We start from the raw sequence: 26259 nt of genomic DNA, 5'->3' as shown, positions 1-26259 counted from the left end.
ATGGCATGTCTATAAATAGAAACTGAGTTCCTGGGAAAGAGACACTTTCTGACCCTGTCTTAATTTTGTGGTTGTTAAATGATTGTACATGTACAATATGTTTACCTGTTGATAGAACTGTGCAATTGTTTCAGTATGTGTAATTGTTTCCATCTGTGTAATTGTTTTGCTTCAATTCATATCTAACTCACCAGTCGCATTTCAACATGTCAAACGTTAACACAATAGCTCTGCTACTGAAGTTTATTGTCACGCTTAACTATTGAATTATTGAAATGTATGCATATATTTTAGATGTGTAAAGGCCTCTTTATAGCAACATATGCGTAATACAATATCACTGCATATGTTTAATAAGATTATTTAACATTTACAGTAATTCAATATCTTGATGTTACTCTGTTTTGCAGTAGACACGTGTGCTGTGAGTCCCACAGGAGACAGACTGTACATCACCAGCTACTGGCACAACAAGCTTCTCACCCTGGCCAGGGATGGCACACTCCTGGCTACATTCACAGACCCAGCACTACTGCGCCCACTTGGTCTACATGTGACCCCTGCAGGCCAGGTGCTGGTCTGTGGATACTGGCCCGACACTGTACTACAGGTGGGCTGGGAGGGAGAGAGTAAGCTTGCTAATCTTGCTACTCAGAAGGATGGAGTGTGGGGCCCACAGTCAGTCTGCTACAGCAGCACCACATCATCCATCATTGTGGGACTGTACGGGAAAGACAACATCCTGGTGTTGAGAGTGGAATAGTGTGTACATGTATGTATTAGTTGTTGTAATTAGTGATTAGTATTTCAATGACAATGTGTTGTTTAGCATACGAACATAGTAGTGTGTGATGTTACAATACAACATTAAGTGTGTAGTTAAAGATACAAATAATTTATGTGAACATATTGTTATCTAATTACACAATGTGAGGGTTTTTGTTGGAACATAAGATACAATGCATATTATGTTATGTTGTCATATCATTTGTGTCATTATGGTCCTAACATTTAGTTCTTGTAAACTGCGCATGAAAAAACAAAGCATTTCAACTGAAAATTTCATATTTGTAAATAGATGCACTTGTACATAGCAACTGAGGCTATTTTTAGACTTTCATTTCTATAAACACCATGCCATGTAAGAAATGTATATGGATGAATATTTTTTAAATAAAATATGAAATTGTTTAAGTAATCTTTTGAGGAGTATATATTGATATTTTACGCAATGTTTACAGAAAGGTAACACTTGATGTGAGATTTATTAATTTGCCATATTTTATGCTGTTGAACATTTGTTATTGATTTTCATTACATTTATATAAATTTGTGTGAGTCCTAAATATACATACAAGAAAAACATCAAGCTATTTTGCTGCTACAGTCGCTGCTGAGTCAGGACAAGGATGCTGAGGATGTGGTGGACAAGGATGACCTGAATACACAGAAGGTAACAAAGACGTTTGAATTATCAGGCCTCTTCATGGCCAATTTGGGAAAAAATGCAATTTTGGGATTTTTATTTTTTCGTGCGAAAAGTCCATTGATTTCAGAAAAACAAATTTAATATAACTATTTCTAATACTTAAAATTAAAAGAATAAAATCATATTATGCTAGTAATATACTTTTTTTTTAGATCTTATTGAAATATAATTGAGACATATTAATCATAAGGCACTTATTATGCCCCCCTTTTGAAGAAGAGGGGGTATATTGTTTTGCACATGTCGGCCTGTCAGTCTGTCGGTCCTTCTGTCCTTCAACCAGATAGTGTCCTGATGATAACTAAAGAACGCTAAGGCCTAGGATCATGAAACTTCATAGGTACATTGATCACGACTGGCAAATGACCCCTATTGATTTTCAGGTCACTAGGTCAAAGGTCAAGGTCACAGTGACTCGAAATAGTCAAATGGTTTCCGGATGATAACTACAGAATGCTTAAGCCTAGTAGGATCATGAAACTTGATAGGTATATTGATCATGACTGGCAGATGACCCCTATTGATTTTCAGGTCACTAGGTCAAAGGTCAAGGTCACAGTGACTCGAAATAGTAAAATGGTTTCCGGATGTTCACTCAAGCATGCTTACACCTAAGATTATGAAACTTCATAGGTACATTGATTATGACTGGCAGATGACTCCTTTAAATTTTCAGGTCACTAGGTGAAAGGTCAAGGTCTCAGTGACTTGAAACAGTAAAATGGTTTCCTGATGTTAACTCAAGAATAATTTGGCCTAGGATCTTGAAACTTCATAGGTATATTGATCATGACTGGCAGATGACCCCTAATGATTTTCAGGTCACTAGGTCAAAGGTCAAGGTCAAAGTGACTCGAAATAGTAAAATGGTTTTTGGATGATAACTCAAGAACACTTATGCCTAGGATCATGAAACTTCATAGGTACATTGACTTTCAGCTCACTAGGTTAAAGGTCAAGGTCATGGTGACTTGGACACAGTAAAATGGTTTCCGGATGATAACTCAAGACTGCTTACTCCTAGGATCATGAAACTTCATAGGTACATTGATCATGACTGGCAAATGATCCCTATTGATTTTCAGGTCACTAGGTCAAAGGTCAAGGTCACAGTGACAAAAAACGTATTAACACCATGGCTGCCACTACAACTGACAGCCCATATTTGGGGCATGCATGTTTTACAAACAGCCCTTGTTAAGGAAAGAAAAACGCTTTGCGTATGGGTCCGTTTCACATACCCATAAATACGCCGGGAAAAGACCTGCTTATGTATTCCCTATGTATTAAGAATGCAAAAAAGATGAGGTGGAAAAGAAAAGTATGAATTTACTTAAGATAAAATATCCTCTTTACTTGTTTGTAAAGTGTAAAATCATATATATATTCATCCGAAATTTCGTGGTCAAAAAAGACTTTTAATGACACATTAGTTTATTTTGTGGATTTCTCAGTTCAGAAAAATAGATGATGAATTTGTGTCAGTTACTTTTCTGTGTGTGATAAACTTGTGGATCAGTGAACCCTTAAAATCAACCAAAATAATGTCCCTCAAATAATAATGGTTTACAGTGTAACCTGTGTATTAAGAATGTTAAAGATGAAATTGACAAGAATGATATGATTTAACAAAACATAAAATGGCGTCTTTTATTGTGTATATCATGTTTACAGCAGGACTTGTTTTACTTGAGGATCAATAACTCAAACCCTTCTTCAGCTCGATGCTTTCCAACTTATCAAACAGGAACCTCAGTTACACAACACCCGGAGAATTTCTGTCATCCTCATAAGGCCTTGAGTTTTTATAAAGTTGTGAGATATTTAATAAAGCTTATAAATATGATTCCATGGAATGTATTTGTTCTCAATAAGAAGGACCCTGGCCTTATTCCCAGAACAGTGTAATAAGGCTTTAGAGTTAGTTTTCATGCATGCAATGGCAACAATGTAAGGTTGCATGGGAAAACAAGACTTAATGCATGTGTGTAAAGTGTTGTCCCAGATTAGCCTGTGCAGTTTGCATATTCCATATTGGTTCGCTCAACGTAACAGCTACTGCACAGCAAAGAAGACAACTGTCTGGTGAAAGGCTGGCCATATTACAGTCCAGTGATGTCGGGGGACACGGCATTCCATGGCTGGGGATTGCATTTTAGCATTTTAATTTTAAAGCGGCGCAATAGGGGGCATTCTGTTTCTGACAAACACATCTCTTGTTTAGATCTTATCGAAATATGATTGAGATATAATTATCCTGAGGATATATTTTTTTTTAAATAAACGCTTTGGGTGTGGGTCCGTTGAACAGACCCATAACTTGGCAAGGAAAATGTATGCATGTGTATTTCCTGTTTATTTCGAATGCAAAAAAAGATGAGGTGGAAAAGAACAGTATGTAGTTTCATTAATGTCATCCATGCATTTAGGGAATTTTTTTAATATAGGAAGTCTCTTCTAAACGAAATTCCGTCTAGCGGAGTAGCCTGTGTGGCTGTATGGGCTCATCTGGGAAGACACTTTACGCAATATTAATAATAAATTACTGTTTTCTCAAAAGGAGGCTCAAAGCAATTCCACCTACAGTCTGTCACAGAGTTTAACAAGATGAGCCTCGTTCTGAGAAACGAGTGCTTAATGCATTCAAAGTGTCATCCACACATTAGCCTGTTTATTGAACACACAGACTAATCATAGAGGATACTTTCTAATTGTGATGATTTTTTTTTGAAAGGGACTTTCTTCAAAACAAAAATCAAGTATTGATGGAAAGTGTTGTCTCATGTTAGCCTGTGAGGAGTAGCACAGGCTACTGTGGGACACCACTATACACATTCATTAAGCCCGGGTTTTCAGTCTGTTTAAGGGTGGTATTTATACATTCTGATGAGAAGAAATAGGGTATACAAACAATATGATTAAAATTTGGTTAATGAGACAATGACGTACATATACATGCAAATTCACAATAATTGTTAAGCAATAGTTATGTAAGCAATGGATAATGTAAATTACAGTGCTAAAATTTAATTGTTTTTGTGATATTCCTTTTCTCAAAGATTTGAAATCTCAATATATTTATAAATTACTGTAAATGGGTATTCAAAGTAAAAAACTTATTCTTATTAAATTATGGAAGCTTAATTCATTTAAATAAATAAATAATGAAAACAATTCAAAAATACAATAACAAATGTATTGATAGTACCTATTGGTGTATTTGGACTTGTTCACAGATTAGCATAATGGCAATTTTCTTAAAATTGTAATATACAATCGAAACCCGATGGCTCAAAGTCGCTTTGCATCAAAGCACGTTTGTATTGCTATATATTCATATACATTTCTGCCTGATGACTCGAATTTGCAGGGGTCGAATTATCGGATGACTCAAGCTGTTTCTGCAGTCCCAGTCACAATTTTCACACGTTCTTTTGTTCGTTTTATTTTAAAGCGGCAAGGGTCGCACAAAGCTGTTACTTGATTATAAGCATGTTATAATTTCAAACATGTCATCCAATCAATGTTTAATTGATTCGAGTAAAATATGACCTTTTGTATACAATCTGGAGTTTTTCTTTGATGCTGTAATATAATTGCTGGAACGGCTGCATCACAACATGTTCTATGTCATCTTGAAGGAATAAATTATTTTGTATCTTTACATCATGTCATTCTTAAAAAAACAACAAAAATGAATTAATACATATCGTGCTGTTTAATTTTTCGATGATGTGTATAAAATGCTTATGATTGCTTTGATTCTTAGCGTTATTCCTTACATATGATAATTTTTTTATTGTATATATAACTATTTAAAATATTGATGACTTAAAAATATGAAGTATATATTGTCTGTTCTTACTAATTCAAACAATTATTGCAAAGTTATGTTAGTAAACATACATCTATTTGAAATCAGTTTGATCGAATTCCAGATGGGTCGAACTTTTGTTGTCGGTCCCGGCGAGGTTTAGTTATTAGTTTTCGCCTGTATTGAGCAATTTATGTTTTTATCGTTATTAAACTAAGGAATACACCTCTCTAAACAAGATTTAAAATTATTGTTCTGAACAATTGTGTATCAAAATTAAAAAATAAATACAATAAAGCTTTTAAAACACTTTACTAAAAAAATGTTGAAAAAAACTCTAAATTCATTATTATTTGTTGGAAATTAATTAATGTTCATTTGGTGGGTTTACTAATCCACGAAATAAACTCAAACACATAACAAAATGACCCGGGGCTAATTCCTGTTATTACAAAATCAGGAATCCACAAATTTACGTGTCCATGTCCATCTGGAGGTGCCAACAAATATAAATCATTATCCAGTGTCAGGGGGGTAACATTCCAGTCTCCAGCTTGAATTGGTGACTAATATTTTGCTTTGTTTTATCTGTCAGGGCCTTTTTTGAAATAATAGTCTGTCAGAAAGGAGCCATGACTCAGGGTTATTTTTTCCTTCTTAGGGAATGGCATTTTTTCACGAATTTCAGAATTTTGTGACTCAAATTTTCACAATTAAAGAGGTTTGCAACTGAAATTTTCACAATGTACTCTTTTTCGCAATTTTGAAAAATTCAAGACCGAAGGATGACACAAAAATGACTCAAAACAAGTCCTGTGATTTGATTTGTGTTTGTGGACTTTTGGGTATATTTGTTCTGAAACTTTAATTTTTCCCTAAACATATCAAACAAAGTTAATGTTGCAATTTACTTTCAAAAAAAGATCGTGTCTTGGTATTGGTGAATGTGAAATTTTCTATGTTTGGGCGTCATCAAAGTACGAACGAACTAGTTTTGTCAGCATGTAGTCATTTAGGGCAAGTAGTCTGTTACATAATTTTACTCCCAGGTGTATATGAACAGCCATGTATTTTCCTATTTTTAAAGCACTCATAATAGACACTTCTGTATTTGCAAGTGGAATATTAAAATGAGCACTAACACTTAACATTGCCACAAAAACGCATGTAAAATAATATTTTGATGGCTTTTTACAATTAAGTTCCGTGCAATTAAAAAGACCCATCATTCTCATTTGAAGATTTTATGCTAGGAATTTTCCCAATAGTATTTATTATGATGCAAATTTTCCTTATTTGTGTGGTACAGATGCTTTTTTTACAAAAAATGCTGGTGTATTACTAACTTACATGTACCAGTTCAAAATACTGACTGGGCCAAAATATTTCATATTGGTCCCCTTAATGTTACAGCAATTGCTGAGCACAGCGGAAGACTGTTTAATGAAAGGCTCAGCGGTATCAAAGTCCAGCAATGTGCGGGGACGCGGCCTATCCATATCCGTATATTACATCATTTTAGCTGTCACTAACATGGGAGATAACTGTAGATCTGCGCCAGCAGTGAGTTCTTCCTCTTAAGTTGCTTTTTAATTATTTTAGCCGACACTAACAAGGAAGATAATTAAAAATCTGCACCAGCAGTGGGGTTTGCCTTTAAGTTGCTGTTTAATCAATGACACTAACAAGGGAGAGAATTGAAGATCTGTATCAGCAGTGAGTTGTAGCCCTTTAAGTTGTTTGTTTGAATATGTCTAACAACTTTATTACATGTTGATTTACTTTGGAACTGTTTTCTAGTGTGAATTTTAACAGATTTTAACAATCAAATATCTGTAAAGGCATGGTGAAATATTGTGTGTGTGTGTTTTTTGCAACTTTGCAAAGACATTAATATTTGATTATTTCCTCCCGTTTATTGAAAAATATATTAACAGTAAAACATCTGTAAAGACATTATAAAAGTAAAGAGATTAATATAATGACTACAATTAGAAAAAATCATGCTATAAAGATAAATAAACTGTGCTGTGGGGAAATGGGGCTTAATGCATGTGCTTAACTTGTTGTCACATATTAGCCTGTGCAGTCAGTACAGGCTAATGAGGGACATCAATTTGCTCTTTAATGTGGTTTTGCTGGAAAGAAGTATCTTCTTTATAATAATCCAAAGTGTCCTCCCTGATTTGCTTACTGTGAAACCATTTATTTTCGTCAGCACGAAATTTCGACCTTTTTAAAAAAATGACTATTTTGTCAGCACTTAAATTCGTCCATTTCTGGTTTTGAAAAAAAAGCGTCCGATTTGTTTGTAATGTTTGTAATACATGTAATACGCGGTTTCGAAAAATTCGTGCTGGGGAAAGAGGGGTGACACTTGGTAGTCACTTGCAGGAGGTAGGCCTTGTTTGGCATATGCCAATTAACAAGTCTGTTATTTCAGGTGATAGTAACTGCCCCTTATTATTTTATGTCATTGACACGTTCTTTGTTATGATTAGCGGATAAGTGGGACTGAATAACCGTTAACGAGTGTTTTAAACAACGAAGGTACGGGTTTTTATGTAAATGTACAAAAATAGTAGATGCAGTTAAAACCAAACAACCAAACACAAATCAATATGTTCTTTATTAATTTGTAATAAAAGCGCAGAATATATTTCAGTCTGGTGTTGATCACACATAGTCATATTTTAATTGCATTTAATAGTATTGTCTTTAATCCGGATTCACCGCGTGTTGTTGGTATAATCTGCAACACCCCTGAAAAACACAATACACACAATGGGTAATAAAGTTGTTAACAATAAGCGCAAATGAACACTATTATACCTAAACGAAGTCGACGCATTCGATACAGCCTTTTTGCATTCGCGTCTTACAGGAAATGTCAGTTGTCAGTACACTGGGTGATGTACACCCCTTTGTGTCAAAACCGGATTTAAATTTAGTGTGAATGGTCGACTGTTTCATGTTCTTTTTATCAATACCATCCGGGTATCTGTACTATAAGTATACCAGTCTACAAACAAGGTGCGCGCTTCCGCATATGGGTATTCGGACGTTCAAAAAATTGACGTACAGTGTAGCGTTCACGCCGTCGAACGCATTTAGCAATATAACTCGTTTTTTCACTATTTCTTTACTTGCAAAAAATACTAGTGGCTTATAACTTACCTTGCAATCTTTTTTTATCGCATTTTGCGAGTGTGCGAGTGTTAATTTCGAGCCCTGTGTATATGCGTGGATAACGCTGGATTTAAATGCCTCATGCCTACGGTAATTCAGTCTTATTTGTTTCAAATATGGAAAATGATTGTTCGTTAGGATCTTGAATTCGTCCATCAGTCAAAGGACGAAAAAGACAAAAATTAATATCTGACGAATAATAATGGTTTCACAGTAATTTTTACTCCAAGGGGTATGTAAAAAAAAAGCCTTTTCTTTCCATCTTTATAAAGTACACATAATAGGCACTTCCTTACCGGTATATGCAAGTGGACTAATAAAATGAGCACTGAAACTGAACATTTCAACAAAAACGCATGTCAACGAATATATTTTGATTGGATTTGTGCAATTAAGTTCCATGCAATTAAAAAGACCTATAATTCCCAAATTAAAAGATAGAATTTTCCCGATGTTTGATATTATTACGCCAATTTTCCTCATTGGTGTGGTACAAATACTTTTTTCTATTTGGCAAAAAATTGCTGGTGTATTACTAATTTACTAGTTCAAAAGACTTCATATTGGTTTTCTCAATGTTACAGCAACTGCTAAGCACAGAAGACAAAGGAGTAGTGAAAGGCTCAGCCAAATCAAAGTCCAGCGATGTGAGGGTGACACAGCCTTTCAAGTCCTCGTATTGCAACATGAAGGACATTTTAGCTGAAACTAACAAGGGAGAAAACTGTAGATCTGCACCAGCAGTGAGTTGTTGCCCTTTAGTTGTTTAATGTTTTATTTATTTTTATAATGTCTTACAACTTACATGTAAATTGACTTTAAAACTGTTTTCTAGTGTGAATTTAAACAGATTTTAACCATCAAAGATCAGTAAAGGCAAGGTAAAATAATATGTGTGTGTGTTTTTTTGCAACGTTGGTGAGACATTAATATTATTATTAAATATTAATATTGTTGCCTCCCATTTATTGAAACATATAATAACAATAAAACATATCTAATGGCATTTTAAAAGTAATGTGATTCATAGAATAAGTACAATAAAAAAATATTAAATTTTTAACCAGATGGTTTTCCTTCTTTGTGTTATGCAGCAAAAAATTGGCTAATAGATAAATAAGCTGTGATGTGGAAAAATGGGGCCTAATGCATGTGCTTAAATTGTTGTCACAGATTAGCCTGTGCAGTTCGCACAGGCTATTCACGGACAACACTTTCCTCTTAAAGGTATTTTTCATTAAACAAATAATCCTCTTTATGAAAATCCAGTCTAGTCAGAAATGACCCGCCCTTATTAGCTTATGTGAATTTCACATGCTAATCTGGGAGGACACTTTCTAACATTAGTGATCTGCATATTGGCTTATGAAAATACATTTCTGGAAACGGAGTAAAGATTATAGATATAAATTTACAGATAAGTATAGCATTAGCCAACACTTTGCTTGTTTTAATACAAAATGACTTAATTGTATTTATGTTTATGCTATTAAGGACAAGGAACCAATAAAATGCCAGATTAGAAATTCATGTTTTCGAAAACCTTCACAGCCAGTCAAGAGGCATAGTTTGTTATAGATTGTAATATACTTTGTTACAAGTTCCTATCACATACTGTGTTGTTGTTGTTTTCAGCAGAGCACCAGCATTGATATCGAGTTGGCCCAGCAACCACACCAGTCCTGCCTGCAGAAGCCCCAGTCCAGATTGACCCTCCCCCTCCATTGACTTCTAACTCCTCCCCCTTGACCTCCTGCCTCAAAAAGTCAGCATCGTTGAACAACTCTGTTCTGCAGGAAATTCTTAGGGTGATTCTGTTCTGACAAACGCAATGCCCACGTCACGTTTTCCAAACATAAGCCTGGGTAGTTTTGTTAAGCTAGAGTTCCGCGTGAGCCTGAAAGGGACGAGTGTTACAGACACGAAAAGTTATAGCAGTAGTTATGGTAACGCTAACAGTCAGTTGTTGCTGTTGGACATCACAACAAATATCATGAAGAATAAAAAGTTCAATCACTTGTTCCAATCTTTATGGGACAAACAGAAATTGAACAGGAGAGAATCAAGGAACAATAAAAGCGTGAGCTTTCCTAGTGGCATACGTCTGCTGTTGATAGTTTGGACAACAGTAGGGTTACGGACTGCCCCAGATTGTCCTCTCAGCGGCCAAAATATCACCAAGAGCGCGATACATCCATGCTGACACAGAAAGGCGGTAATAACTTGGTTTTGAAAACCCAGAGCACAATACATCCATGCAGACACAGAAAGGAAGTAATGACTTGGTTGTGAACACCCAGAGCACGATACATCCATGCTGACACAGAAAATAAGTAATGACTTGGTTGTGAACACCCAGAGCAAGATATATCCATGCTGTTACAGAAAGGCAGTAATGACTATGCTGTGAACACCCAGAGCACAATACATCCATGCTGACACAGAAAGGCAGTAATGACTTGGTTGGGAACACCCAGAGCACAATACATCCATGCTGACACAGAAAGGCAGTAATGACTTGGCTGTGAACACAGAACACGATACACCCATGCTGACACAGAAAGGCAGTAATGACTTGGCTGTGAACACAGAGCACAATACATCCATGCTGAAACAGAAAGGCAGTCATGACTATGCTGTGAACACCCAGAGCACGATATATCCATGCTGACACAGAAAGGCAGTAATGACTATGCTGTGAACACCCAGAGCAAGATATATCCATGCTGACACAGAAAGGCAGAAATGACTATGCAGTGAACACCCAGATAAAGAATTATCCATGCTGACACAGAAAGGCAGTAATGACTATGCAGTGAACACCCAGAGCAAGATATATCCATGCTGACACAGAAAGGCAGTAATGACTATTCTGTGAACACCCAAAACACAATACATCCATGCTGACACAGAAAGGAAGTAATGACTTGGTTGTGAACACCAGGAGCAAGATATATCCATGCTGACACAGAAAGGCAGTAATGACTTGGCTGTAAACACAGAACACAATACACCCATGCTGACACAGAAAGGCAGTAATGACTTGGCTGTGAACACAGAACACATTACACCCATGCTGACACAGAAAGGCAGTAATGACTTGGCTGTGAACACAGAGCTTAATACATCCATGCTGACACAGAAAGGCAGTAATGACTTGGCTGTAAACACAGAGCACAATACATCCATGCTGACACAGAAAGGTAGTTATGACTTGGCTGTAAACACAGAGCACAATACATTCATGCTGACACAGAAAGGCAGTAATGACTTGGCTGTAAACACAGAGCACAATACATCCATGCTGACACAGAAAGGCAGTTATGACTTGGTTGTGAACACAGAGCACAATACATCCTTGTTGACACAGAAGGGCAGTAGTGACTTTGCTGTGAACTCAGAGCACGATACATCCATGCTGACACAGAAAGGCAGTAAAGACTTGGTTGTAAACACCCAGAGCACAATACATCCATGCTGACACAGACAGGCAGTAAAGACTTTGTTGTAAACACTAAGAGATCCATACATCCATGGGGTGTGCCACAGCCGCAAATTACGCCCACTATTGTGAACAAGGTTCTTAAAGTGAACACGTCTGGTTTTGTTATGAGCACATAGCACTCCAAGCCCAAAAGGCCTCGCATTAAATTGATGCAAGAGAAGGCTTTGGAAAATAACAGCAGTTTTGTTGTGTGGTCCAGTACGCCCTTCGACTCGCAACCTGAAGAAAGCAGAAGTCAAACTCGTCTCTTAGCAATATCAGCAAGGCTAGCATGTCATCTCAGCTTCTGGAACTTCAGGTGAGACCTTACAGTGTTAATTATTTTGTTGAAATTTTGGGGCCGAAATTCAGCCCCATTCTTATCTCATAAAGTCTATATCCATGATTGCTGGCTAAAGTTCTCAATTCAAGATTTGACCCCAATGTTTTAATAGGTTACAAATTGAGTTTGTTTCCTTATGCAGCTCTATAAGTTGAACCTTAGCACAATTTATCTTGATAACACTTATTCTCAATTTTTAAATTATGTTTAGCAATAACTACAACCATTCTCCCAATTAAATTCAAAACACTATGATTTTTTACGAAGTGTCCCAATCCAAAAATGGTTAAAATAAACTCTGCACAGAGCTAGCCCCTAGTTATAGCACATTTTAAAGTTTTTTAACCAAAATAACTGGCTTAAATATACCCCCACAAACGTAGTTTAGGGGGGTATATAGGAGTGAACATGTCGGTCAGGCGGTCTGTCGGTCAGGCGGTCTGTCGGTCTGTCTGTCGGTCCGTATTAAGTGTCCGCTCTCTAATTCAAGTAGTTTTCATCCAATCTTCACCAAACTTGGTTAGAAGTTGTATGTACATGATGTCTAGGCCAAGTTTGAACATGGGCCTTGCCGGGTCAAAAACTAGGTCACGGGGTCACTTAGTGCGTTTTAAACATTCAGCATGTTGTCCGCTCTCTATTTCAAGTAGTTTTCGTCTGATCTTCACCAAACTTGGTCAGAAGATGTATCTAGATAATCTTAAGGCCAGGTTCGAACATGGGCCGGCCTGCTGGGTCAAAAACTAGATCACCGGGTCACTTAGTGCGTTTTTTAACATTCAGCATGGTGTACTCTTTCTTATTCAAGTAGTTTTCATCCGGTCTTCACCAAACTTGGTCAGAAGTTTTATATAGATGATCTAAAGGTCATGTTCGAACATGGGCCATGCCAGATCAAAAACTAGGTCATGGGGTCACATTGTGCGTTTTTTAACATTCAGCATGGTGTCCTCTCTCTTATTCAAATAGTTTTCATCCGATCTTCACCAAACTTGGTCAGAAGTTTTATCTAGATGATCTGAATGCCAAGTTCGAACATGGGCCATGCCAGATCAAACAATAGGTCACAGGGTCACTTCGTACGTTTTACACATTGAGCATGGTGTCGGCTCTCTATTTCAAATAGTTTAAATCCGATCTTCACCACACTTGGTCAGAAGTTGTAACTAGATGATGTGTAGGTCAAGTTCGAACATGGGCTATGCTGGGTCAAAAACTAGGTCACGGGGTCACTTAGTGTGTTTTAAACCTCACCATGTTGTCTGCTGTCTAATTCAAGTAGTTTTTATCCAATCTTTACCAAAATTTGTCAGAAGTTGTATCTTGATAATGTCTAGGTCAAGGTTGAATATGGGTTATGCCGGGTCAAAAACAAGGTCATGGGGTCACTTAGTGCGTTTTAAAGATCACAATGTTGTCTGCTCTCTAATTCAAGTAGTTTTCATCACATCTTCACCAAAATTGGTCAGAAGTTGTATCTAGATGATGTCTAGGTCAAGTTGGAATATGGGTCATGCTGGGTCAAAAACTAGGTCATGGGGTATCATAGTGCGTTTTAAACCTCACCATGTTGTCCGCTCTCTAATTGAAGTAGTTTTCATCCAATCCTCACCAAACTTGGTCACAATTTTTATCTAAATGATCTCTTGGACAAGTTTGAACATGGGCCATTCCGGGCCTAAAACTAGGTCACCAGGTCACTTTGTGCAATTTTTAACATTCAGCATGGTGTCCGCTCTCTAATTCAATTAGTTTACATCCGATCTTCACCAAACTTGGTCAGAAGTTTTATGGAGATGATCTTAAGGCAAAGTTAGAACATGGGCTTTTCTGGGTCAAAAACTAGGTCAAGAGGTCACTTAGTGCGTTTTAAAAATTGAGCATGGTGTCCGCTGTTTTTTGTTAAGACGACATGCAAAATATTATGTTTCAATGCGTAATGTGGGGGTATTTGTCACGTCTGTGACACAGCTCCAGTTTTCTTATTTAACTAAGTTTAATTACTATTTTGAACTCACGTCTATTGTTTCTTATTAAATGCCATGCAGTTGTATTGTCTCACATTTAAAGTTGTTATGTCTCAGGTATAAGTCATAAACTTTCACATTTAAAGGTGTGCAGACTCACACTTAAATATGTAGATTGTAACATTTATAGTTGTGTTGTCTCACATTTTAAGCTGCTGAGTATCACATTTAAAATTATGTAGCCTCACATTTAAAGTTCTATAGTCACACAATTAAAGGTGTGCAGTCTCACATTCTTAATTGCTCAAGTAATGCCTGTTTTTGATTTACAAAAAATAAATATAACACCTTGCTACAAACCCAAAAATTCCAATATCAAGTTGGTGCATGTAAAACATTGATACTACGTTATTCTGAGTTCTAATTGGTGAAAAATTAATTGCAATATTCTAAATATCAATTAAAGGCACGATGTTTGGCATTTAAAACACAGGTCTGTAAAGTAAGGTGTTGCAAGGCTTATTCATGTGTCACTAAACAATCCGGTTTTGGTTTACTTTCCATTTCCTTTTCAGTGAACTTTACTTGCAAACATGACTAATGTCATTGAAGTGAAAGTCGATGACAACCCCCTTCTTGCACAAATACTACAATTGCTTAAGAAATTCAGCACGGAGACGTCTTGCGTCAGACTACCAAGCCTCCTATCAATATCTTCTCCCATGTTGGCTACATCAACACTTCCAACAGCAGAGCCTTGGTGAGTTCGACTTCCGTCTCGGCATCGATGTCGCTTAGCAACAATTGGATGATTGCGTCGACAAATTAGGCCGGACAAGTTGCTCGAACTGAAACAATCTGATTCAACAGGTAGAGCAGGCGTTGCCTGACACGTCCGTTAATGTGACTGACCACGATATGTTGTTCTCGAAAAATGTGAACCTTAGGCCTGGAGAGCAGTATGCGATTGACGCCATTCAACAACAGTTGTTGTCGGCAATTCTTGGGTTTGGGGTGGCGACTTCGGCGTCGGGACTCACTCCATCTCTGTCTATGGCCCAGTCGCAGCAGCAGCAGTAACAAGAACAATAAGTAGTATCTTAGCGGTGTTCTGCGATTTGGGGATTCATGTATGTGCTTAAATTGTCATCCCAGATTAGCCTATGCAGACTGCACATACATTAAGCCCTATTAAAGTGTCATCCCAGATTAGCCTGTGCAGACTGCACATACATTAAGCCCTATTAAAGTGTCATCCCATATTAGTCTGTGCAGACTGCACATACATTAAGTCCTATTAAAGTGTCATCCCTGATTAGCCTGTGCAGACTGCACATGCATTAAGCCCTATTAAAGTGTCATCTCAGATTAGCCTGTGCAGATTGCACATACATTAAGCCCTATTAAAGTGTCATATCAGATTAGCCTGTGCAGACTGCACATACATTAAGTCCTATTAAAGTGTCATCCCAGATTAGCCCGTGCAGACTTCACATACATTAAGTCATATTAAAGTGTCATCCCTGATTAGCCTGTGCAGACTGCACATACATTAAGTCCTATTAAAGTGTCATCCCAGATTAGCCCGTGCAGACTTCACATACATTAAGTCATATTAAAGTGACATCCCAGATTAGCCTGTGCAGACTGCACCTACATTAAGTCCTATTAAAGTGTCATCCCAGATAAGCCTGTGCAGACTGCACCTACATCAAGTCCTATTAAAGTGTCATATCAGATTAGCCTGTGCAGACTGCTCATACATTAAGTCATATTAAAGTGTCATCTCAGATTAGCCTGTGCAGACTGCACATACATTAAGTCCTATAAAAGTGTCATCCCAGATTAGCCTGTGCAGACTGCACATTCATTTAGCCCTATTTTCCCAGAATGAGGCTTATATACTACACTTAACATCAGTATTTTATGTGCCTGAAAAGTTCCTAGCATCAAATGGGAATAATGTGCTTTTACATTGATCACACTTAGTAAATACAATGCAAATAGCACTTGATCTGATATCAATTTTAATCATAGAAGGTCAGGGCATTAAGTTTTGTATATTTTCGACCGACATTCAGCCCCTGAACCAAAAGTTAATCCTTGCATACAAATCTGCTTAAATATAATTTTTAAATTATATTTAATTTTAGTAAAATAATTACGTAAAAGCCTTCAGCTCATTTTAAAATTATTTTCTTCATGTATTTTCAATATTTATTTAAATTCTTGGATTTTGTTTAAATAGCCTGTTCCTACAGGAACCCATGCAATCATAGATCGGTACCTAGCTGAACAACAGGCTGCCTGGTCAGCTGGGCCCAGACGCCCAGTGACACTTCCTGGCCCAGGACCTTGGGGAAAATGCTCAACTAGTCCTACCTGCAGGGTGGAGCCACTCTGAACCTGGGGCTCCATACTTTCTTGGCCAGCGGCCAAGATTACCTTGTCAATAAGGTAGGTTGGTAATGTACATGTAATTAACCATTTATAATGTGCAGTTATTAACTCCAAATTTTAATTTAAACAGTTTGTGTTAAATATTGATAAAACTCTATCCTGGCTGCTAACTTAAACAAATCATTTATGTAAGTGTTAAATATTTATAATAGCCGCCATTTGTATTGCCTTGAAAGGGCTCAGTTGGGGGGGCGTACACATGTGTCCTTGTTTGTAATTCTTCCCGTCCTTACTTTCATCCTTATGTCCGACCCACCTTTTAGTGTTGCATGTAATTTAATAAATATTGGTTCCTGAGGGACACAAAATGTTTATATCAAGTGTACAATATATGGAAGGCTATGTTTGTATCAAGTGTTTAATGTATATCCCATTTGTATCAAGATCCTTCAAACATAATTTATTTCTTAAATATTTGTTTACTCAAACAACATTGATTGACTTCTTATATAACTGATGCCATTTCAGAATGCATTAAATAATTTTGTTTACAGGGACACATTCCTGGGATGCCCTAAGGTCTTTCTGTCTGTTCACAGAGGTCTTATACTCATAAGTTCAAGCCCAGTGAGCGATGTTCACATTATCAAACTCTGCATCTCAATAGTTAAGTCACCTTGCCGTTGCAAACGTGTTCACTGTGACAAAGCATTCAGGAGACCCAGTCGTAATAGCCTAAACCGTTTGATGCAATTAAGCTTTCACAAATACCCAATAGGTAAAACCCACTACAAACTGGGGTTTCTGCTCTTCAATTAATTGACCAGTTTATCTAATCTAAGTTTAAGGGTTCAGCCACAAACTACTGTATCTAATATAGAAATGTGAAGAAAATGCAAAACTTGCAAGCTAAACCCTCAAATTTGCATTTTAAATTTAACATCTTTAGTTACATTAAAACTCAAAACCACAACAACAATAACATGAAACAATTTATGAGCAGGTACCAACATATTTGACTCTTTAAATCTTGACAAAATCAGGTTCCATATTAACTGTATGTATGGTTTTTAAACTAACATTGAATTACGAAGAGGGATCAGTGATGTTCGTAGCTTTTAGTTTAGGGGGGGTATATAGGAGTGAACTTGTCTGTCGGTCTGTCTGTCTGTCTGTCGGTCGGTCCGTATTAAGTGTTTAAATATGGGTCATGCTGGGTCAAAACATAGGTCGCGGTGCCACTTAGTGCGTTTTAAACATTCAGCATGTTGTCAGCTCTTTAATTCAAGTAATTTTCATCCAATCTTCACCAAACTTAGGTTGACGTTTTATCTAGATGATCTCTAGACCTAGTTTGAACATGGGCCATGCCGGGCCAAAACCTAGGTCACGGGGTCACTTAGTGCATTTAATGCATTGAGCATGGTGTCTGCTCTCTGTCTCTTATTGACGAAGTTTACTTCCGATCTTCATCAAACTTGGTCAGAAGTTTAATATAGATGATATCTAGGCCATGATTGAACACTGGCCATTCTGGGGAAAACAAACTAGGTCAAGGGGTCACTTAATGCGTTTTACACATTCAGTATGGTGTCCGCTCTCTTTTTCAAGTACTTATCATCCCCTTCTCAACAAACTTGGTCGAAAACTTAATCTAGATGACCTTTAGGCCATGTTCGAACATGGGCCATTCCGGGCCATAAACTAGGTCAAGGGGTCACGGGTGCGTTTTACACATTTAGCAAGGTTTTCCCTATTTCAAGTACCTTTCATCCCCTCTTCATGTGGGGGTATTCGTCACGTCTGTGACAAAGCTCTAGTTTGTTTGTTATTAAGTTAATGAATGGCTTTTTGAGAGAGTATCAAGTGTGTTGCCAGGCTAATGAAATGCTTATAAAGTCTTAAAAAATGTTGTCTTAATTTATACATGACATACTTAATTGCAGAAACCCGGATAGCAAGGCGTTGAGTTTGTTCTTGAAGCATTTGCACCAGAAGCAGTCATCATCTTGATATTCTGGAATCTCCATGGTGAAGGACGACCTCAGTCTGTGAACAAAATGCAGAGCTAACCTCAGGTGAGTGTTCAAGTCATGTGCATGTTTTTTTTACGCCCCCAAGTTCATAGATGTGTGGGTTAATGTAGATTTACCTTTGTCCCTCCATACGTGCATCCTGCTGTTGGATTTTTATGCATAGTCTTAACTCAAAAAGTATTGTTTCTAGTGTGATTAAACTTAACATATTTTCCAAACCATACTGTGAACTTGCCTACTTGTGTATTTTGATTTCGTTTTCTTTGACATATGTGGAATTTTGAGACAAAAGCAAAATGTAGGTGAATGGTGGCAAACCCTTTCACTACTTCAAAACAAAACGTTTGATTCCGACGGCAACATGTATATTCATCAAATCACAATCCAAATGGTTTGGTAATAAAAAGAATACACTTTAATTTAATCACTTATTATTAATTATTATTTTATGAGTAGTCTCAGGACCATTATTTTCTCGATGGATTCAAATCAGATTAGTTGTATCATTCTGAAATACCAAGTGCTCCGCGTGGTCTTTTTTTCCATCGGTATCAAAGATAAAATGAAAAACTGACATTTACAGTAACAAGTCTTTTTTTCAGATGCCTTTTGACGAAATCAAACCATCCGATCATAAACACAGACTGTTGCAGCAGTTGTTACCATATTGACCGCAGTCAAACCTAAGAAGCTCAGAGATAAATACTGATTTAGTTCTGCTAGTCTCTGCATACGGCCTGGTTTGGTCAGCACTTACTCTGACTCTTTGAATATTATGACGGATGGAAATGAATGACCTTGTTCAGATCGAAATGGCAGAATGACACATCACAACAATTCAAGTGGAAAGCCAGAAAGTCATGTCAACAGCCACATTTTGTATGTCACCAGCCAAGTTGTATTCAAAGACAAACAATAGTTTATGCTCTATTGTGTATGTGACCAGCCAAGTTGTATTCAACGAAAAACAATAGTTTACGTTTTATTTTTTATGTGACCTACCAAGTTGTTTGTATAGGTCCCTGGTTTAGCAAAGCATTTAAAGTATTTTTAAAAGCACACATATTGCATGTCAATTCAATGTCTTTGCCTGTATTATGAAACTTTCACTACAGATGTTGATCCTCATGATGGTAAATAAATGGGAAATACAATGTTATCAAAGATTTGTTAAGATTGCCAAAGCTGTTTAAATGATGCTGGTAACTTGAACAAGATTGAAAAAAACATCGGAGTGTTTTCATGTTATAAGACATGTTTCAGTTGTCTGTTTTTAACCCGTTAATATAGATTAGCTAATGAAAAGTATTTGTTCAGAAAGGTGTAAAATGTTTACGCTTCAGATTTTTGTCAATCAACCTTATGAAAACAATACTAGTCAATTGGCTCATTCGGGTCGGTATTCTATCATGAATCTTTTTTAGTAGCATACTATGTATTTCATGGGAATATAAATAAATTCTGGGCAAAATTATTTAATCTACCTGAAATAATCGATTCTGTATTTACTACTAGTACTTTGTTGATTTCAATGGATAGTGTTTGTTAAATGATTAGAGTATGACTCTTGTTGAAAAGCTTTAAATGAAACTGTGAATTAAAAAATAAATATTAAATTTGTTTTACAGTTTTATGAAAAATGGCAAAATATTGTTAAGTTGTGTTGTTTTATCATATACTAACATGGTCATAAGTGTTAAAATTTGTTTTCGGACATAATAGTTTATTATGCTTTATATTTGTATATGTACATAACGATGACAAGATTGTATCCTCTTTAATCAGTGAGCAACTTAATCAAGATTTCTTGATCACTGTAGCAAGTGTATATTTTGCCATTTATACATAGAGCAACTGTAAAACAATTGTATTTTAAATGTAATGTATCCAAGTATTGTTGCCATTTTTATTAGATAAACTCACTGTTAACATTAATTTGTACAAACTATTGTTATAAAAAACATTTCTTGTTTCAATGCTAAAATATGTATTAAACTGTTAAAATAATGCACAGTAACAACTTCTGAAGAGAAAAATATACTTAAAGGCAATAGAAACACATTGTTATATGAAATGCTTTTTATTAAGAACACCTACTTAAAATTTGTTTAATTTTGTTTAACATTATCTGAAGAAAAAATAGTACCTTGTAATTTGAAATCAGTCAATGAAAAAAAAGGGAGTGTTGCCATATGCTAACAATAGTCAAGAAATGCAAATGCCTTTATGGGTAATACAACAGAGCAATACAATTTGCTTAAACTAGAGCACCGCATAAAGGGTGCCATGCTCGGCTACGGGTGCAGTTTTGAATAAATGAAAGCTTGACATAATTTATTTGAGAGGTCACAGTGACTTGACCATTGACCTAGTGACCCCAAAATGGGTGTGGTGTGTAGAACTCATCAATGTGCATCTACATATGAAGTTTGAAAGTTGTAGTTGGAAGCACTTTGATTTTAGAGCTAATGTTAAGGTTTAAGCACGACGCGGACGGTGGACGACACAACGAACTGGCTATGACAATACCTCAGGTTTTCTCCGAAAATACATGTACCCAGCTAAAAATAAAAACAAAGATGTCTGTTTTGCAAAAATTTTTAACACTTATGAATGTGCTTATATTAAACGTGAACAGTATTGAAATATTGATTACGATAAAGTTTGACATTTTATTAGTTTTGTAACAGCGTGTTTGACCTTTCAAATTGACCCTCCCACAATCCCTTATTCGCTTTCAGTGGGGCCAGTTTCTGTAAATCTTCCACTACAAGTTCAGCAAATGTTTTAGGACCAGATTTCCTCATATTTGGAAATGTTTATATTTAACTTTTATTGAATGCATGAAACATGTTTGTTTTGTTTTTGAATAGCTGAAAATAGCTTGATGTTTGTAAATTGTGTGACATGTTAGATCAAATTGATATATTGAAAAAAACAAATTTTGCATTAACTTGTATTGGTAGCTAAACAACACATGTTTCCAAATACAAATTTAAGTATTTGGTATAAATATAATTGTGCTATATTTGTCATATCGGATGAAATACAATTTTAATTATAATGTGTTTAGATGTTCGTATACTCCAAATAATCATTTTAAATAAGTTAATATAGGGTAATAATGTCTATGGAAAGTACCCTTAGGCACGTTTCAATTGCTTGTGTACCTCATATGGATCAGGGTCTTTCTAAATTATTGCATGATTGTTAATGCCTTTGTCTGATTGTGTAAATATCTTCAAAGATACTTGTTAAGAGGATTTTAATATTAAAAGATAAACTAGCATCTTAACTATAACCGGGCATCTTTTGCATTTATTTTAACGTGTTTATATTGTTTGGCTTACCGAGTTTAATATTGTCTATATTCGTGCGTATTTTTATTGTGGTTGTTTTGTTAAGACAAAGCGCATATCACTAATGCTGTTGTTTTTGTTTTATGATATATGTAAATAATTAAACATGTTTATTTTGGTGATATGTATTTCCCAATCTAAGTGTAATGTTGCATTCTCAATAAAGTACATTGTTATACACGTGGAATTATAGTATTGCTAAGTGACAATTTGTTGTCTTTACAAATAAAAACCGCAAGGATTGTCGTAGCAATTTTATTGCTTTCCCCTATTGAACTGGTGTAAAAACGTGACCGTGAGCTCATTTTGTTTAATGCTAACTGCCAATATATATATATATATATATATATATATATATATATATATATATATATATATATATAGAAAGAAATTGTTCAAACAGTGTAAAAAATGTGTATCTTATACCCTAGCGCTTTCGACTACACGTCTTCTTCAGGGGTGTATACGGATATGAGTTAACGATTCCCCAGTGCGAATGCACAATAGAGGTTAACTTATTGGCTTTCAGTCTTGTTTTTTTAGTTATATGTCGTTTTATATTTTTATCTATTTATTTATGCATATTAAAATTGTGTTATAGACTGACGCCCGTAATATAATTTATATCGATGTTATAATGAAAAATATTATAATTTGCAGTGAATGTTTTGCATTCAGTATTGTGTCATATTTATGCCCCCTTTCGAAGAAGAGGTTGTATATTGCTTTGCACATGTCGGTCTGTGGGTCCATCCACCAGGTGGTTTCGGGATGATAACTCAAGAACGCTTGTGCCTAGGATCATGAAACTTCATAGGTTCATTGATCATGACTCGCAGATGACCCCTATTGATTTTGATGTCACTAGGTCAAATGTCAAGTTCACGGTGACCCGAAATAGTAAAATGGTTTCCGGATGATAACTCAAGAACGCTTAGGCCTAGGATCATGAAACTTGATAGCTAGATTGATCATGACTCGCAGATGACCCATATTGATTTTCAGGTCTCTAGGTAAAAGGGCAAGGTCACAGTGACCCGAAATAGTAAAATGGTTTCCGGATGATAACTCAAGAACGCTTAGGCTTAGGATCATGCAACTTTATAGGTAGATTGATCATGACTCGCAAATGACCCTTATCGATTTTCAGGTCACTAGGACAAAGGTCAAGGTCACAGTGACCCGAAATAGTAAAATGGTTTCCGGATGATAACTCAAGAACGCTTATGCCTAGGATCATGAAACTTCATAGTACATTGATCATGACTCGCAGATGACCCCTATTGATTTTAAGGTCAAAGGTCAAGGTCACGGTGACTCGAAATAGTAAAATGGTTTCTAGATGATTACTCAAGAATGCGTATGCCTAGGATCATGAAATTTCATAGGTACATTGATCATGACTTGCAGATGACCCCTATTGATTTTAAGTCACAAGGTCAAAGGTCAAGGTAACGGTGACCCGAAATTGTAAAATGGTTTCCGGATCATAACTCAAGAACGCTTATGCCTAGGATCATTGAACTTGATAGGTAGATTGATCAGGACTCGCATTTGACCCCTATTGATTTTAAGGTCACTATATCAAAGGTCAAGGTCACGGTGACCGGAAATAGTAAAATGGTTTCCGGATGATTACTCAAGAATGCTAATTGCTATGATCATAAAACTTCAGAGGTACATTGATCATGACTCGCAGATGACCCCTATCGATATTGAGGTCACTTGGTCAAAGGTCAAGTTCACGGTGACCCGAAATAGTAAAATGGTTTCCAGATGATCACTGAAGAACGCTTATTCCTAGGATCATGAAAGTTGATAGGTAGATTGACCATGACTCGCAGATGACCCCTATTGATTTTCAGGTCACTAGGTTAAAGGTCAAGGTCACGTTGACCCGAAATAGTAAAATGGTTTCCGGATGATTACTCAAGAACGCTTATGGCTAGGATCATGAAACTTCAAAGGTACATTGATCATGACTGGCAGATGAGCCCTATTGATTTTCAGGTCGCTAGGTCAAAGGTCAAGGTCACAGTGACAAAACATATTCACACAATGGCTGTCACTACAACGGAGATCCCATATGGGGGTCATGCATGTTTTACAAACAGCCCTTGTTAATTTTTGTTTTATGATTATGTACATACACTTATTATAATTGTGTGTTATAAAATGGCGCTTAAAATGTTTATTATATCGATATAACATTTAAATGATTAAAATGGAGGTTAGAATTTGGCGTGAAGTTGTTTTATTTTTTATATGTCGTTTTTATTTATTCGATGGCACTGAAGAGTATTGAGTCGCCTTATATATATATATATATATATATATATATATATATATATATATATATATATATATATATATATATATATATATATATATATATATACATATATATACATACATACATATATACCCATACACAAACATGTATATAAATATATACTATAATATAATGGTCGTCGGACCATTGTGTTTTTGCTTCTATACAAAACAAAATGATATTGTCAAACGAGTGGCCAGATTCGCTGAAGTGTGCGGCAACGGGAGACTTATTGAATTTGCGAGTTTTCCAGTCGGACCTATGTAGATTAATGCGCTTGTTCAATGCCAGTTTTGTTTCGCCAACATATTGTTTCTTACATATACTGCTCGTCATCAGGTATAGGACATTTGCAGTTTTACAGTTGTGGTTACCTTTATTGGACGAAATGGCACCAGATGTGGCTTTTAATGTATTTGATGGACGCATCATATTGCATATTTGGCAACGCATGGTTTTGATTCTCCAAGAACAGCTTCTTCTGAAGTTGGTGTACTTTTGGCATGTACCAGAATGGGTCTTCTATATGCCAAAATGGGCTTTTCAGGAAATATACGTTTAACTTGCTTGATTTTTCGATTGTGGTCCAGTGGCGGTCAATGATGTCTTTTATTTTAGACAGCCCTGGATGGTAAGTGACCTCAAACGGTATACGAGTGTTTGGCGTTTTGCTTTTGTATTTGAGTAAGTTTATAAATATATATATATATATATATATATATATAAAGCCGCGCTCTTGGGAAAAGTGGTTAATGCACGTGCGTAAAGCGTCGTCCAAGATTAGCCAGTGCAGTCCACATAGGCTTATCAGGGACGACACTTTCTGCCTAAACAGGATTTTTGCTAAGAAGATACTTTATTTTAACGAAAAATATAATAAAAGCGGAAAGTGTCATCCATGATTAGCCTGTGCGGACTACACAGGCCATCTGGAACGACATTTTATTGACATGCATTAAACCCGTTTTCATAGAGCAAGGCCCATATATATTTATGATATGGGTAACAAACAAACAAGTACTTCTTCGACTGTAACAGGAAAACGAACACCGTTGACGTTATGTTGTTCATTGATTAAAGAGATATTTTTTATGTCATACCATTGTCTTCTTATTGTATAAACTTTAAAAATTACGCGATTGTTCTGCTCAATAATTAATCAAAACACAATGCGCATTCGATCCCGATCTGTCGGCTGCTAACATTCTCTCAGGTGCGCACGTGCAGAAAATGTACGACAGTTAGTCTCACACACTTTTTTTACTTCAAATACTTCCGGTCCGCGTAAAACATCTCGAAGGACGCGTGGTTTGTGTGTTTTCAAATAGGCGCTTAATTGGCGTGAATCAAGCGCCTCTAATGCAGTGACCAGAGCGACGCGCTTAATTTGTAATCCAGATTTGCAAGGCTTAATTGATTCCAAAATAAACAAACACGCGGACGGACAAAACATGGAACGCCATTGATAGTCTGTTTACGCGTGCCTCGTATGGCTTTCAAATGGAGGAATTTAAATCTGAAAATAATTTAGCAGTGATCTTTGAAAACGTGGCTTAATGCATGTGTGTAAAGTGTCGTCCCTGATAAGCCTGTGCAGTCCACCTAGGATAACAAGGACGATACTTTCCGCATTTATTGCATTTTACATTTCAAGGAAGACTACTTCACGAAATCTAATCAAGGTGTAAAGTGTCGTCCCTGATAAGCCTGTGCAGTCAGCACATGCAACGACATTCTCCTCATTAACGAAATTTTTCGTTCACAGGAAGTATTTTTTCAGCGAAAATCCAGTTCTGGCTAAAAGTGGCGTAACGTAATTATTAATGGACCTAAAGGCTAATCGGGA

At 36.3% G+C, this 26259-nt stretch overlaps 3 protein-coding genes across 7 annotated transcripts in view; all 3 read left to right on the top strand.

Annotated features, from left to right (window-relative positions):
* LOC127874043 (uncharacterized) overlaps positions 1-26259 on the top strand; it is a 224288-nt gene that overhangs the window by 29274 nt on the left and 168755 nt on the right. The window lies entirely within an intron of this gene.
* On the top strand, positions 431-10663 carry LOC127874115 (uncharacterized). 4 transcript variants are annotated; one of them, XR_008046639.1, is made up of 5 exons: positions 431-772; positions 1388-1453; positions 6906-7019; positions 9077-9235; positions 10128-10663. XR_008046639.1 is itself a non-coding variant. In XM_052418261.1 (5 exons), the coding sequence occupies exons 3-5, from the start codon at positions 6747-6749 to the stop codon at positions 10218-10220; spliced, it is 369 nt and encodes a 122-aa protein (XP_052274221.1). In that variant the 5' UTR covers positions 432-772; positions 1388-1453; positions 6717-6746; the 3' UTR covers positions 10221-10663. The 4 variants fall into 4 exon arrangements, 2 of the variants coding, with proteins under 2 accessions (XP_052274221.1, XP_052274215.1); XM_052418261.1 differs by lacking the exon at positions 6906-7019 and adding an exon at positions 6717-6866 and having other exon boundaries at positions 432-772; positions 10131-10663; XM_052418255.1 differs by lacking the exon at positions 6906-7019 and adding an exon at positions 6717-6866 and having other exon boundaries at positions 442-772.
* On the top strand, positions 10674-24318 carry LOC127874103 (uncharacterized). 2 transcript variants are annotated; one of them, XR_008046631.1, is made up of 5 exons: positions 10674-12295; positions 14862-15378; positions 16535-16743; positions 18633-18764; positions 19325-24318. XR_008046631.1 is itself a non-coding variant. In XM_052418247.1 (2 exons), the coding sequence occupies exon 1, from the start codon at positions 11452-11454 to the stop codon at positions 11971-11973; it is 522 nt and encodes a 173-aa protein (XP_052274207.1). In that variant the 5' UTR covers positions 10674-11451; the 3' UTR covers positions 11974-12295; positions 14862-16470. The 2 variants fall into 2 exon arrangements, 1 of the variants encoding a protein (XP_052274207.1); XM_052418247.1 differs by lacking the exons at positions 16535-16743; positions 18633-18764; positions 19325-24318 and having other exon boundaries at positions 14862-16470.

Source organism: Dreissena polymorpha, chromosome 1 (assembly GCF_020536995.1).
Source record: "Dreissena polymorpha isolate Duluth1 chromosome 1, UMN_Dpol_1.0, whole genome shotgun sequence".
NCBI classification, from domain to species: Eukaryota; Metazoa; Mollusca; class Bivalvia; order Myida; family Dreissenidae; genus Dreissena; species Dreissena polymorpha.
Note: the sequence above shows the minus strand (reverse complement) of the source record. Positions and strands in the feature narration are given on the sequence as shown.

Coding starts and splice junctions, on each gene's coding strand:
- LOC127874115 (XM_052418255.1), top strand. CDS start 6,747: ATGAAAGGCTCAGCGGTATCAAAGTCCAGCAATGTGCGGGGACGCGGC. Junction 6,867..9,076: donor ACTGTAGATCTGCGCCAGCA/GTGAGTTCTTCC, acceptor TCAATGTTACAG/CAACTGCTAAGCACAGAAGA. Junction 9,236..10,127: donor ACTGTAGATCTGCACCAGCA/GTGAGTTGTTGC, acceptor TGTTGTTTTCAG/CAGAGCACCAGCATTGATAT.
- LOC127874103 (XM_052418247.1), top strand. CDS start 11,452: ATGCTGACACAGAAAGGCAGTAATGACTTGGCTGTAAACACAGAACAC.